Source organism: Callorhinus ursinus, unplaced genomic scaffold, assembly GCF_003265705.2.
Source record: "Callorhinus ursinus isolate GAN/ISIS: 27379988/994484 unplaced genomic scaffold, GSC_fseal_2.0 scaffold65, whole genome shotgun sequence".
Lineage (NCBI taxonomy): Eukaryota > Metazoa > Chordata > Mammalia > Carnivora > Otariidae > Callorhinus > Callorhinus ursinus.
In genome coordinates this window covers 7,814,360-7,829,602 of record NW_027397127.1, presented here as the reverse complement: position 1 = coordinate 7,829,602, position 15,243 = coordinate 7,814,360, and the positions used below count along the sequence as shown (strand labels likewise).

The following is a 15,243-nucleotide window of genomic DNA, read 5'->3' as shown; positions in this document are numbered from 1 at the left end:
TTTCCTTTTAAATGAAAAGAAATTCAATGCACAATTGGGATGTAAAATTGAATATTGGTCCATATATGTTTGCAAACATGTGAAAAATAACACTGAAAGCTAATCAGAAGCTTAAAATTAACATGTAGAGTGAAAGATCTATAGGGGAGATTACTAGTGTTTCCTTATTGGTCAATAATTATGCTGAAACATTACTGCATTTGATATGGAAGTTAAATAGAACACCATACACATATTTAAACAACTTGTTATAAGGTGTTCAATAAATCATTTAGGGCATGAAAATTTCCCACATGTTAACAGGTGATCAAAGAACTTACTATTATCATGAGTAACATAGGTTGTATTAAAAGCAATAGTAATAGTAGTAACAGGGATGATGATTATAGAAATTATAAGAAGGATTTAAAAAGTATAAAAAGAATAAACATTTGCTAATGCTTCCTTACCTTGCATGCAGTGTGCTTAAGGACTTCATGTAGATTAATTCATTTCATCATCACAACAAATGCATGGCATGGAAACCAGTATTGATCTGTAACGTAAGTTTGTTGTGAGGATCAAATGAGGTGAAAAATTAAAATATTTTAGGAATACAGAATGGGAAATCAGCAAGAACCATTATGTTGTAATTACATAGCATTCTGTATCTAACAAAATAAATATAGTTATGTGTACATTTATTGTTTACAAACTACCTATCTGAAAGGAAGTTCTATAAGTGCTTCTTGTTAAAATTAACACCTACTTTTTCATAACTACACACACAAATGCACAAACACACACATATACTGACATATCTACACGAAATATTTCAGCTTCTTCTATTAAGGATTGGTATGTTTGTTGGATCATAAGGAAGGTTTTTAAATTAGGGTACATGGCACTTAATTTTGTTAATTCAGAGCTCTGCAATTAGAACTTTCTCCATATTTTATGTAAGACAATGAGTTATATAATGAGAACAATAGCATTTTCACTAAAAGTTTGATTAGGATATCAAAAAAATAGAAACATAGAAAGAAATTTATTCTACTCACTTTATGTAAGATGTTTAAAAAGAATTCTATATTTGTCAAGGTTTTCATTCTTTTAAGATTATTAGAAATATTTAATATTATATTAATATTAAATTATTACAATTGACATTTATTTAATGGTTAGGCTGGAGACTTTGGTAACCAGTTGTGTATTATTTCATTGAATCCTTAAAAATCCCCAATAATGTAAAATTTTTGTTAATTTTAACTCATAATCTTCTTTTGAGGATTGAATGAGGTAAAATATATGTTTCTGATATTATATTTGCTTCTGCACTGATTAAATCAAAATTATTAACAAAATTGTGATTTCCTTTTCAAAAACTCCTAACGTATACACTCAATACTCTTTTCTATTACTGGAAAGAAATACTACTATTTCATAGTCCAAGCTTGATAGCCAATGGTTGACTAGAATTCAGGTGGCTGCCAAGGTCCAGTTGTATAAACTGGTGGCAAAGTTGCTCCAGTCACTGCAACTGATGGTTGCTTACTTGGGTGTCTTAGTCAGCCTGGGCTGCCATAACAAATGCCACAGACTGGGTAGCTTAAAAAACAGAAAATTATTTCTCACAGTTCTGCAGCCTGGGAAGTCTAAAATCATGGTAGGTTTCATTCTGAGGACTCTCATCTTGGCTTGCAGATGACCACCATCTCACTGTGTGTTCACATGACTTCTTCTTGTATGTGTGGAGAGATGGGATGGAGGGGAGAGCAAGCTCTCCTATAAGAGCATTAATCCCATCAGACCAGAGGCCTGTCCTCATGAGTTCATCTAACTGTACTTCCCAAAGTCCCATCTTCAAATACCATTACATTGGGGGGTTAATACTTCAACATATAATTTTCAGAGGACAAAAACATAACATGGGACAATAAATAGGTAGGCGCCACATGAAGTCTTTACATAATGACAGCCTCCTAGATTAACCACTAAAAGAAGCTTGACAAGGAGCTTTGGCAATAGCAGGCACCAAAGTATATAATGGGCTGAGTGTACATTCTTTTAAAATGATGAAGAGCACAATGGAACAAAATGAACAGGTAAATTTATGTCTCACATCTAAAAATCAAAATTCCTATTGGCAACAATTAACTCTTCCCATAAGTCATTTTTTGTGGTTTCCAGAAGTTTATTTTAAAATTAACTGCCTATATCTATATATTTACTCATCTGTCTAGTAATATATTCATCTTGGCATGGATCATGTTCGGGTTTGGTAGAACCCTTAAAGTGTCCCCTGGTGGAAGCATTCCCTCTTGAGAAGCAAAACCTCTAAACTACGAGAACCTGAGATGTAGAAACAAGAAACACAAATTTTATAAGTGGGTCATTGTGTTGGTTCCAATACATATGTATTCTAGCTATTAGGAGTATAGTACCACATGGGGGACCCTGGATGGCTCAGTCAGAAGAGTATGCGACTCTTGATCTCAGGGTCATGAATTCAAGCCCCACATTGGGTGTAAAGATTACTAAAATAAAATAAAAACAAACATAAAAAAAGGAGTACAGTATCACATAACAGTTGTTGATATATGAGTATATATTCCTCATTCTGGAGGACAATATTCCAACTCTGCAAGGTGTTGTTCTCTGTCTTGTGTCTTACCTAACACTTTAACAGGCCATTCAATCAATGTTATATTATCAGACCAGTGGTCATGTGTCTGTTGCCACACCTTCTTCACTGTAGAATGGGTCCCTTGAATCAGACATTTTGTAAGCTTCAAATTGTGATACCAGCAGAAATACTGAGGGCAGAGAAGGCAATTTAAACCCATATCTGGAGAAAGTGTCAATTCTGTTAAGGACAAATCATGCCATCCTCTATGGTAGAATGGTCTGAAATAATTAACTGACCACAGAGATTCTGGCTGCTGTCAGTGAGTACTCCATGCTTTTGAACCCATGTATTGCCTCTTTTCTTACCATCATGGCTACTCTACTCATACACCCATTGTGCAAACACTGGGGTGGACCAAGGACAGAGGCTGGCTGACATGCACAGAACAAGTCAGAGATAATGTTGTGCAAATGTAATTTGGAGATCCAAATATGTCTGCCACACCTGGACTCAAAGGTGGTCTTTGCTAAATCGAGTTGCCATTCTTTTATCCATGACCTTGCCAGAAGCAACAGCAGCAGGAAGATGTCCTCCATTTCATTTCTACCTCACAAATAATCTAATGAGTCTCTCTAATTGTTAGAACCTAATTCACTATCAGAGCTCTAACTGTAATTATGAGGGTAGAATGGAGTTTCAGTTAATCAATCCACAATATCTACTACATTTATTAGAAATTTATGTGCTTTGGGGCACCTGGGTGGCTCAGCCGGTTAAGTGTCTACCTTCAGCTCAGGTCATGAACCCAGAGTTCTGGGATCAAGCCCCACATCGGGCCCCCTGCTCAGCAGGGAGTCTGCTTCTCCCTCTCCCTCTACCCCTCCCCAACTTGTGCTCTCTCTCTCACTCACTCTCTTTCTCAAATAAAATCTTAAAAAAAGAAATTTATGTGCTTTTACTCAAAAATGTAATCAGTCTATTATTCTTAGTTATCTTTACCAGGTTTGTGTTAAGGTTTTGCTAGCTTCATAAAATTAATTTAATATCTGTGCATGTTTTTGCGTGCTTGGATTAGTTTATATAGCATAAGAGATACCTATTCTTTGAAGATGTTTGGGAGATATTTAACAATCTTTCTAATTTCTTTTTACACTTAATATTTTTATAATAACAATTGTTTCATATCTGTGAGAGGAATAGGCTAGGCCATGCCATGGTAACAAACAAACCAAACCACTCAACATAATCAAATGGCTGCATAGGGCAGTTCTCCTCCAAGGGGTAACTCATGTTGCTTTGAGTTATGGCACTGCTATCTCAACCTAAGACCTCCTTTTTTACCATAAAAAAGGAGGAAAGTGCACAAAAGCAATTAAATGTTCCTGTCATTTGTCCTCAAAACCCATTGGCCAGTATTAGTCATATGGCTCTATTTACATCCAAAGGGATCTTCTATATGACCAAGAGGTAGAGGAGAAATTGGTATTGGTGAACACTAATAATCTCCATCATAGTCTACCAAATATTTGCTTCATTCTTCTTTCCACAGGGAAACCATACTTACCTCCTCTCCAAGGAAGACTGTTAAGAAGGCCAAGAAGTCCCTCAATCTGTCATCTACAAGCTGGAAAACAAGGAAAATCGGTGTAATTCAGTCTGAGTCTGAAAGCCTAAGAATTGGGGGCTGATGGTGTAATTGCTGGTCTGAATCTGACAGCCCAAGAACGAAAGTATCGATATACAGGGCAGGAGAAAATGAATGTCTCAGCCTAAGCAAAAAGAATGAATTGCCCTTTCTTCACATTTTTGCTCTATTAAGGCCCTCAATAGATTGATGGATACCCATCCACATTGGTAAGAGTAATCCACTTTACTCAGTCTACTGATTCAAATGCTGATCTCTTCTAGAGACATCCTCACGGACACACCCAGAAACAAGGTTTTACCAGCTATCTGGGCATCCCTTAGCCCAGTCCAGCTGACACATAAAGTGAACCATCACAGCACTCACCAAACGCTACTATCACTCATATGAACAGTACTAACATTTTTTCTAGCCCCTTCCTCTATATTTCCCTACTAACATTGTTATCCAAACTTTTCCCTTATATTTACAAATTCCCTAATCATATGTGCTAAGTCTATTATAAGTTACAATTTCACCAAAGTTTTGCCACTGCAAACTCCTACCAGAAAACCACTTAGCCAATGTCACACTTCAGGTTTTCGTTAAGTGAATACCACACTTTCAGTGCCAATTTCTGTATTAATCAGATAGGCTATGGTGGCAAACAGTCCTACAATCTCAGTAGCTTAACACAACAAAAGCATGCTTCTGACTTATACAAATTACATTGTGGATTCAAGCAATTCTCCAGAATATCTTCCTTCTATATGGTGACTGAGTAATCAAGCTACTTTAAACTTGAAGCTCTAGCATCTCAACACAAGGCCTCCTCAGTTGCTGCAGCTAGAGAAGAGAGGTGGCAAGAGAGTTGCACATTAGCAATTAAATATTTCTTTTTTTAAAGTTTTTAACTTTAATTCCAGTTAGTTAACATACAGTGTTATATCAGTTTCAGGTGTACAATATAGTGATTCAGCAGTTCTGTACATAATCCTGTGCTCATCACAAGTGCCCTTCATAATCCCCATCACTTATTTAACCCATCTTCCCATCCTCCTCCCCTCTGGTGACCATCAATCATTAGATTGCTCTCTATAGTTAAGAGTCTGTTTCTTGATTGCTCACTCTCTCTCCTTTTGGTCATTTGTTTTCTTTCTTGAATTCCACATATGAATGAAGTCATATGGTATTTGTCTTTCTCTTATTTTGCTTAGTATTACACTCTCTAGCTCCATCTATGTCATTGTAAATGGCAAGATTTCATTCTTTTTTAATGGCTGAATAATATTCCTGTGTGTGTGTGTGCGTGTGTGTGTGTGTGTGTGTGTGTGTATACCACCTCTTCTTTATCCATTCATCAATCAATGGACCCTTGGTCAGTTTCCATAACTTGGCTATTATAGATAACACTGCTATAAACATAGGGGTACATGTATCCTTTGAATTAGTGTTTTTGTATTCTTTGGGTAAATATCCAGTAGTGTGATTGCTGGATCATAGGGTAGTTCTATTTTTAATTTTTTGAGGAAGTTCTATACTGTGGTTGCAACAGTGGTTGCAACAGTTTGCATTCCCACCAACAGTGCAAGAGGGTTCCTTTTGCCCCACATCCTCACTTGTTTCTTGTTTTGTTGATTTTAGCCATTCTGACAGGTGTGAGGTGATATCTCATTGTAGTTTTAATTTACATTTCCCTGATAGTGATGATGAACATCTTAGCAATTAAATATTTCAACCTGAAAACAAAAATTATAATTTATGTTCATAGCCTATCCTCCAGAACTAGTTAGATGGCCCTAATTACAAGAAGGCTAGGAAAAATACCCTTCCAATGTGCATAAAATGGAAGAACCAGGCACTGTTGAACTCCAGCAATGTATATCTCAGATACTATTGAAAATATTATAGCTTATAGGTAAAGAGTACAACTGGAGTTCATAAGCCCGAAATTCACGCCCTAGCTTTGCTGTTTGCTACCTGACAAATGGCTTAAACCCTGAGCCTTGGTTTAAAGTACAGATAATAATAGCTATCTAATTGGATAATTATTTATTTTAAGTGCTATTATGTTTGTACATTCTTAGCACAGCTCCTGGCACACAGGAAACATGCAACTTATTGTTCTATATAATGCATGGTGCATAAAGACATTGTGATCCACTAAGCTGTGATCATGACCAGTAAAATCTGCTGCAGATAATCTCGGGGACATCATGGCAGTACCACTTGTAATATACACATTATGACAGTTCTCAGTCATTTACCAGTCTTTAGCCGACTGGGAAAATACTGACACTGTTACACTCCCCACAATAAATTAGAGTGAGGACCATGATGATAGCAACGTATTGACAAGAAGAAAATTAATGTGACAGAGGCTATTTCATTTTGCAAAATATCAAATTTTGTAGAACAATGGTCATTTACTATAATCAGGAGCTACTCCAAAATTACATGGTGAAATAGAAATTTGAAAAGGAAACACATAGCAAAAGCAAGTAAATGACCCTGAAGAGCCTCTCAAAAGAGCTGTTTGTAACATCCTTTTTGTCTGGCTTCTGCAAATGCTATTACAACACCTCCTAAGTAATTTTATCCAACCTTTATTTGTAATCAATGAGGATTTTTTAATAAATAAAATTTCATAATTCATATTACTGGGATGATGTTTTGACCCTTCTAAGGAAATAAGTGTATATTACAAATAGAGATTTTTCTGTGAAATGACTCATAAGTTAAACATATTTTGTGTGTTCATGGCACTAAATACTCAAGGTTTATGCAATATGTTATTTTTTCTTCTTTTAGGTACTAAATTTATTGTAAGTTTAAAGCTCATAATGATATCTTCATATCAGATAAAAGTTTTCAAATTTGTATATTTTTTCAATCTATGATCAAATATTCTTCAAGAATTATAAAATTAGCATGTGTTCCCTGAAAACAATGGAATAAAATAATATAATGATCTTATTGAAAATACATATAATTACCCCCCCCACACACACACATACACACACCTTTCCTTCCTCACTTCCAAACTCCAGTGTATTATTCCATACTTTTCTCAGTATTCTGTGTGTGTGTGTGTGTATTTTACTTGGTATATCATGAATATCTCTCCAAGTCATTAATATAGATATAACTTATTCTTTCTCTGGTTGCTGAGGAAAATGCTCTATTATGAATATACAATGATTTGTTCAGGCTTCCACCCATTGGTGAATATTAGTTTCCAATATTTTGCCATTATAGATAATGCTTCACTACGCATTCTTATATGATCCAGCAATTCCACTTTTGGGTATTTATCTGAAGAAAACTGAAACATTAATTTGAAAAGATATATGCACTCCTAAGTTCATTGCAGCATTGTTTACAATAGCCAAGATATAGAAGCAACCTAAGTGTCCATTGGTGGATGAACGGCTAAAGAAGATGTGATATGTATCTACAGTGGAGTATGGCTCAGTCATAAAAAAAATTAAATCTTACCATTTGCAACAACATGGATGGACCTAGAGGGTATTATGCTAATTTAAATAAGTGAGAGAAAGACAAATACCATATGATTTCACTTATATGTAGAATCTAAAAGACAAAACAAATGAACCAACAAAACAAAAGAGAAAAGACTCATAGATACAGAGAACAATCTGATGGTTGCCAGATGGGAGGTGGTAGGGGTTGGGCAAAATAGAGGAAGGGGATTAAAAGATACAAACTTCTAGTTACAAAACAAGTAAGACACGGGGATGTAATGTACAGCATAGGGAATATAGTTAATAAAACTGTGACAACTTTGTATGGTGACAGATGGTAGCTAGATTTATTGTGGTGATCACTTTGTAATGTATAGAGATGTTGAATCACTATGTAGTACATCTGAAACTAACATAATATTGTATATCAAATACACTTCAATAAAAATATAAGCACTCTTATGCTTATATCCTGTGTCAATAAAAAATAAGCATCTCACAGTGACAGAGGGAGAGGAAAAGAGTTAGGTTTCTCCTGGTACTGAATCTGAAGTGAAAGATATCTGGGATAATATATACCAAAACCATTTATAGATAATATCTTGGAAAGGGGCCTAGGAATGGGGTCACAGGGCAATTAAATATTATTTTACAGATTTTCCCTGCTATTTGCTTATCTGAAACATATACTACCTTTATACTCAGAAAAGTAAATGAAATTAAAAATTTGAAGATATATAGAAATTATTCCTTCTGCAACCAATTAACAAAGTAATGATATGGGCAGTATCAACAGGGAAGGACGCTAAATATGCTATAGAAGGTATTTTAAAATTATTTTCAAATAGTTTATTAAAAATGTATGAATAGGAGTCCAGAGTCTCTCGTGGTTTATCTCCCAGGAAACAAACTGAGGGTTGCAGAAGGGAGGGGGGTTGGAGGAATGGGGTAACTGGGTGATGGGCATTAGGGAGGGCATGTGATTTGATGAGCACTAGATGTTATACACAATTAATAAATCATTGAACACTACATCAAAAACTAATGACGTACCATATGTTGGCTAACTGAACATAAATAAATAAATATCCTCAACTGAAAAACAACAATTAATGATGTAGTATATGTTGGTTAATTGAACTTAATAAAAAAATGCATAAACAGTATATTAGTTCCTAGGGCTGCCATAACAAAATATAAACTAGGTGGCTTTTAAACACAAGAAATTTATTCACAGTTATGAAGGCTGGAAATCCAAAATCAAGATGTCAGCAGGTCCATGCTCTCTCTGAACGCTATAGGGAAGAAATTGCCTCTTCTAGCATCTGGTAGTTACTGGCAACTATTGGATTCCTTTGCTTGTAAATGCATCATTCCAATCTCTGCCTCTATCTTCACCTGGCCTTCTCCCCTCAATGTCTGTGTCTTTCCATGGCATTTCTCTCTTTCTCTCTCTATATCTCTTTTTGTCTCTCCTTACAAGGACCCCAGTCATATTCAATTAGGATCCTAATCCAGTATGATCTCATCTTAACTTGATTATATCTGCTAAGGCCCTATTTCCACATATAGTCACATTCACAGGTAACAGGGGTTAGGACTTCAACATGTCTTTTGGGGGAATACAATTTAAGCCACAGCAATAGAATAATAATGCAGAAGTTTATAGACCTAAATATAAACACCAAATGTTTCTGGAAGATAAGATTACTGATTACATATATTTCATTCTTTATAATTTTCATCATCTTTTTAAGATGTTTCAATGAACATTTGTAAAAACTAACATTTATAAAGCTGAAATGGCCTATTACATTTTGTTACACACACGTGCACACACACACACACACACATACACACACACAGGCAGCCTTATCCTTAGGTGAGGATGGAAGGATGGAATTTTCCATGGGGCTAGTTTGGTTAGTAGAGTGCTGCATATGTACTTAATATCAAGAGCTGTCCGACTGCTTGGAGTGTATTTCTCTTAACATCTCTCTCTTCAGATCACAGTATTATAATCAGAATAAAAGGAACTGAAATTGCTACATCCCATTTTGTTAGGCACACCACATCTCTTCACACATGAACACATATACTTCCTTGTCTTTAGTTAAGAATGGAATTTTCCATGGCTGAGCAGTGCAGCCTGTACATCTTTCATCTCCAGTTGCCTGACTGCCCTAGGGGTGTCTTCCTTGTCATCTACCTATGTAGATGACTAGCTCTGGTCAGCAGCTGCTACTTATCAGTATTTCTATGCTCTCTAAGGAGAGAAGAGAGATCATGGAGGGGAGGGGAGAAAGAGAGAGCAAGAGGAAGAGAGAGAGAAGATATTAAATTTTATTTTTCTTACTGGTTATGATACTGTATGAATTATTTACCTTTATACATATAAACATACATACAATGGAATACTTAAGTAGCCTGATAAAATGATTGAAGTTGAACTCCTTGAAGTGATATGGAGTGATATTAAATTATATGAAAGAAGCAAATTCAAAAATAGCATGGTTAAATGATTCCTTTTTTGGAAAAAATGACGCTAAAAGCTGACCCCATAAAAACTAACCTCATCATGTTGCAGACCCCTCTCCATGTTTTTTCACTTATGGTAGAGAAACTGTCCCTAAATCCAAGAAGACTGCATTATAGACATAGTGCTTTAGTTGAACGGTGGTTCACAGTCTGATTTTTTCCCGACTAGCAAGGCAAGCTGCAGTTATGACTTCAACACATTCATAATTTCTACTTTTCAAACAGATTTGGAGGGACAGTGAGAATTAGTGACTTGAAATGTAGCTCATGACACAATTCATAGCATGGTTAGGGTTACCTTCAAAGATTCTACCACAAAGATGGTAGACCAGGAATGAATAATGAGTGATAGGAAGAGCAGGCCCACCTGCTGTGAATACAGATAGATATGGGTTCGGATTTGAGCTTCCCCACTTCCCAGCTGTGTGACCTGGGGCATGAGGCCAACAGTGTTCAGTCCCTTGCCCCATTGCGACATTGGGCTAGGTCTTTCTTTTTCTAATTTGCATATCCAAATAGGTGAAAAATGAAATCTCTTTATTATTTATATTTGGATTTAGTTAACTGTTAATGAGGTTGGGGATTTCTTTTGGGGGGGGAGGGGAGGGCTATTTGGTTTTTACATAACCATTGGTCGTTTTAATTTTGTTTGTGGAAATGTCACTTCCACTCAAATTTCATTGGCCCAAGTCAGTTTATGGCAATGCCTAAATCCAAGGACGTTGAGAACAATCCAACAACACACCTAGAGTGAGAATCAGAAATATTAGGCAAACAACGATATTGACTACTATAGATAGATTTCCAGAAGTGGAATTGCTTGGTCAATGACAGGCATATTTGAAATTTCCATAAATATAACTTTCAGTGTTCAAAAGGGATATAGCAATCAAATTAAATAAAAATGTACAAAAGTACCTATTTCCATACATCCTTTCCAGCTCTGGATGTTGTCACATCTTTTGTAAATACTTTTAATGAAATACAACATAAATAAAGTATCAATGTACAGCTTGATATTTTTGCTTACAAAATGAACACACTCATGGAACCAACACCTAGATGAAGATATAAAACATCACCTGCACTCCTCCATGTCTCTCTCAGTCATCAGCTCCACAATGTAAACCACTATTTTGACTTCTATAACCATAAATGAGTTTTGCTTATTTTTGAACTTTATATAAATGGAATCATACATGCATATTCTTTTGCATCTAACTTCCTTTGTTCAATATCATATTTGAAATGTATTCATGTTGTTTGTGATAGTACTTCATTCCTTTCTACTGCTGCTACAATTTTTTTGGATGAATATATAACATCATTAGTTTGTTGTTAATAAGCATTTGGGTTATTTACTATTTTGGACTATTACAAATAACGTTGCTATGAACATTCTCATACTTTTATTTTGGTTCACATATATAGGCATTTCTGTTGTGCTTATATACCTGACTAGAATTACTGGGTAATATGGTAAGCTCTGATATGTATAACCCATCAGTTTTCCAAAGGAATTTTATCAATTTATATTCCTACCAGCAATGTATTAGTTCCCACATCCTTGCTGACATGTCTATTTTTTTAATTTTAGCATTCCTCAATGGATGTAGAGTATTATCTGATTGTGATTTTAATTTGGATTTACTTGATAGCTAACAAAATTGAGTGTCTATTTATTGTCTTATTGGCCATTTGGATATTGTATTTTTGACGCAGCTGTTCAAGATTTGTCACTAAAAATAATTAGGTTGCCTCCTTCTTCTGTCACTCCTGGTGCTGCTTGTGCGCTCACTGGGTGTGGACCTGGTACCTCTTTTGTGAAGCAGCAGCTAAGGAGATTCTGGTACTCACATGGCTGATGAAAAGACCAAGGAAGGAGTCAAGACTGAGAACAATGACCATATTAATTGGAAGGTAGAGGGACAGGATGGTTCTGTGGTAACAGTTTAAGATTAAGAGGCATACACCACTGGGGCACCTGGGTGGCTCAGGCGTTCAGCGTCTACCTTCAGCTCAGGTCATGATCCCAGGGTCCTGGGATCGAGCCCCACATCGGGCTCCCTGCTCAGCAGGAAGCCTGCTTCTCCCTCTCCCACTCACCCTGCTTGTGTTACCTCTCTCACTGTGTATCTGTCAAATAAATAAATAAAATCTTAAAAAAAAAGAGGCATACACCACTTAGTAAACTAATGAAAACCTGCTGTGAATGATAGGGTTTATCAATGAGGCAGATCAGATTCCTATTTGATGGACAGCCAATCAATGAAACAGACATACCCACACAGTTGGAAATGGAGGCTGAAGATACAATTGGTGTGTTCCAGCAGCAGACAGGAGGTGTCTACTAAAAAGGGAACCTGCTACTTTACTCCAGAACTGTTCCTCGAAACCAAGAAGACATTCTCAATTAGAAAACCACAATTTGGGGGGCACCTGGGTGGCTCATTCAATTAAGCATCTGACCCTTGATTTCGGCTCAGGTCATTATCTCAGGGTGGTGAGATAGATTCCTGTAATCCAGCTCCACACTGGATGCAGAGCCTGCTTAAGATTCTTTCTCTCCTCCTCCCTGTGCCACTCCCCCTCCCCATCTCCTTCTCTCTCCCTCTCTAAAAAAAGAAAACCGCAATTTGGTTCCACTGCACCCTGCCATAGTACTATAGTATAGTTTTCTCCATTCTTTCATGTTCCCCTCCCCTATTGCTTTATTGTACATAAAGTAACTGTGTATATGCACAAGCATATTGCATTTTTTTTAACTAAGTGGCCAGTGGTATGTTTTGATCGACATCAAATGGAGATGGGATGGGGAAAAATACTGGTTCTGTGAAAATGCCCTTTCTCCATTAGTAGCATGCTCATTCAGCTCTTATCTTTATTTCCAGTAAGCTGTTTTGTTCTCGCTGTTTAACAAAAAAAGAACATAAAAATCCATGCATACCTTGTTCAATTGGAGAATTTTAAAGTTTTTCATTTACCATTGTAAAACCAAGGACAATTTTATAACTTTTTGTATGTAGCTCTTACATATAGGGCAATCTGTCCTTAAGTAGGGATAAAAAAAATGAATCCTAGGTAGTTTTCCTTGAAGGGAAGGCATCTTGTTTAAATAACTTCTTGTTTAAAATGATAAAAAATAATAATTGGGTTACCCTTATCCTTATTGATTTGTAGTTCTGTATAATTCTGAATATAAGTCCTTTCTCAGATATAAGTATTGAAAATAGTTTCTCCCATTCTGTGACCTGCCTTTCACTCTCTGAATAATGTCTTAATTTTAATAAAGTAGAATTTATTTTTTTGTTTCGGGTAAATGCTTTTTGTGTCCTTTTTAAGGAATGCTTGACTATATTAAGGTCACTAAGACATTACCTTATATTATCTTCAATAACTTTTATTTGTTTCACCTCTCACTTTTAATCTATGGTCCATTTGGAATTAAATTTTGTATATAGTTTGAAATAGATAAAAAGGATCATTTGGATTTATTTGGTAACCCAGTTGGTCCAGAGCCACTTACCAAAAGGACCATTTTCTCCCCTACTGCCTTGTGATGGATTTTTTTTATCATAAATTAAATGACAGTATACATGTAGATCTCTTTTCAGACTCTATTATACCATTGTTCAAATTTTCTATATTTGAAACAATAGTACACCGGTTAAATTATTATAGCTTTGTAAAATAATTTGATTTCTGTAAATTTTCAAACTTTGTTTTTTCTACAAGATTTTTAATACTGTTATTGCCATTTGTAATTCTATGTAAAATTTAGAATTCATTTGTCAATTTTCATTTTAAAAAGTTTACTGGCATTATTATTTTGAATCAGAGATCAAGTTAGGGAAAATTAGCATCTTTAAAATATAGAGTCTTCCATTTGCATCAACATGGATATAACTGGAGGGGATTATGCTAAGTGAAAGAAGTCAAGCAGAGAAAGACAATTATCATATGCTTTCACTCATATGTGGAACATAAGCGCAGAGGACCATAGGGGAAGGGAGGGAAAACTGAATGGGAAGAAATCAGAGATGGAGACAAACCATGAATAACTCTGGACTCCAGGAAACAAACTGAGGGTTACAGAAGTGGGGGGATGGGGTAGCTGAGTGATGGGTATTAAGGAGGGCACATGTTGTGATGAGTACTGGGTGTTATACACAACTAATGAATCGTTGAACACTACATCAAAAACTAATGATGTACTATATGTTGGCTAGTTGAACATAATAATAATGGTAAAAAATATACAATTCTCTTTTTATTTAGGTCTTAGTTAATTTCTCTCAATGTTTTTGTAGTTTTCTTTGTAAAGGTATTGTACATCTTTTGTTAATTTTAATCCTAAATATTTGATAATTTTTGAAACTAATACCACTGGTATTTTTCATTTTATTTTCTGCTTGTCACTAACATAGAAATATAAATCATTTTTGTATACTGTGATGGTTAATTTTTTCTGTCAAGTTGACTGGATCACAGGGTGCTTAGATATTTGGCTGAACATTATTTCTCAGTGTGTCGGTGTGTCTGTGAGGGTGTTTCTGGATGAAATTAGCATTTGACTAGGTGGACCCATGAAGTAATTTGCCCTCCCTGGTGTGGGTTGGCATCATCCAGTCTGTTGAGGGCCTGGATACAACAAAAAGGCAGAGGAAGAATCTAGCCCTTCCTGCCTGATTGCTTGAGCTGGGATATCAATCTTCTGCTGGCCTGGATCTTCATTGTCAGGCCTTCAGACTGACTGAATTACACCACTGGCTTTCCTGGATCTCCAGCCTGCAGATGGCCGACTGTGGAACTTCACAACCTCCCTAATTGTGTAAAGCAATTCCTTATAATAAATCCCTTCCTATATATATCCTATTAGTTCTGTTTCTCTAGAGAACACTAACCAATACATACAGTGATCTTATATCAGGCAAACTTGCTAAATTTATTGATTGATTCTAATAAGTTTTTTGTAAATACTTTTAGAA

At 35.8% G+C, this 15,243-nt stretch overlaps 1 protein-coding gene and 1 pseudogene across 1 annotated transcript in view; one reads left to right on the top strand and one right to left on the bottom strand.

The window, feature by feature from the left end:
* Positions 1-10,733, bottom strand: part of LOC141371290 (uncharacterized) — a 78,513-nt gene extending 67,780 nt beyond the window's left edge. The window contains exons 1-2 of the mRNA XM_073885775.1: positions 10,554-10,733; positions 4,173-4,232 (exon numbers count right to left, since the gene is read on the bottom strand). Of these exons, the coding sequence (XP_073741876.1) occupies positions 4,173-4,232; positions 10,554-10,733 (240 nt within the window). The remainder of the gene's footprint in view (positions 1-4,172; positions 4,233-10,553) is intronic.
* A 1,379-nt stretch (positions 10,734-12,112) lies between these two features.
* LOC112810226 (small ubiquitin-related modifier 2-like) lies at positions 12,113-12,609 on the top strand (annotated as a pseudogene).
* Positions 12,610-15,243: the final 2,634 nt, after the last annotated feature.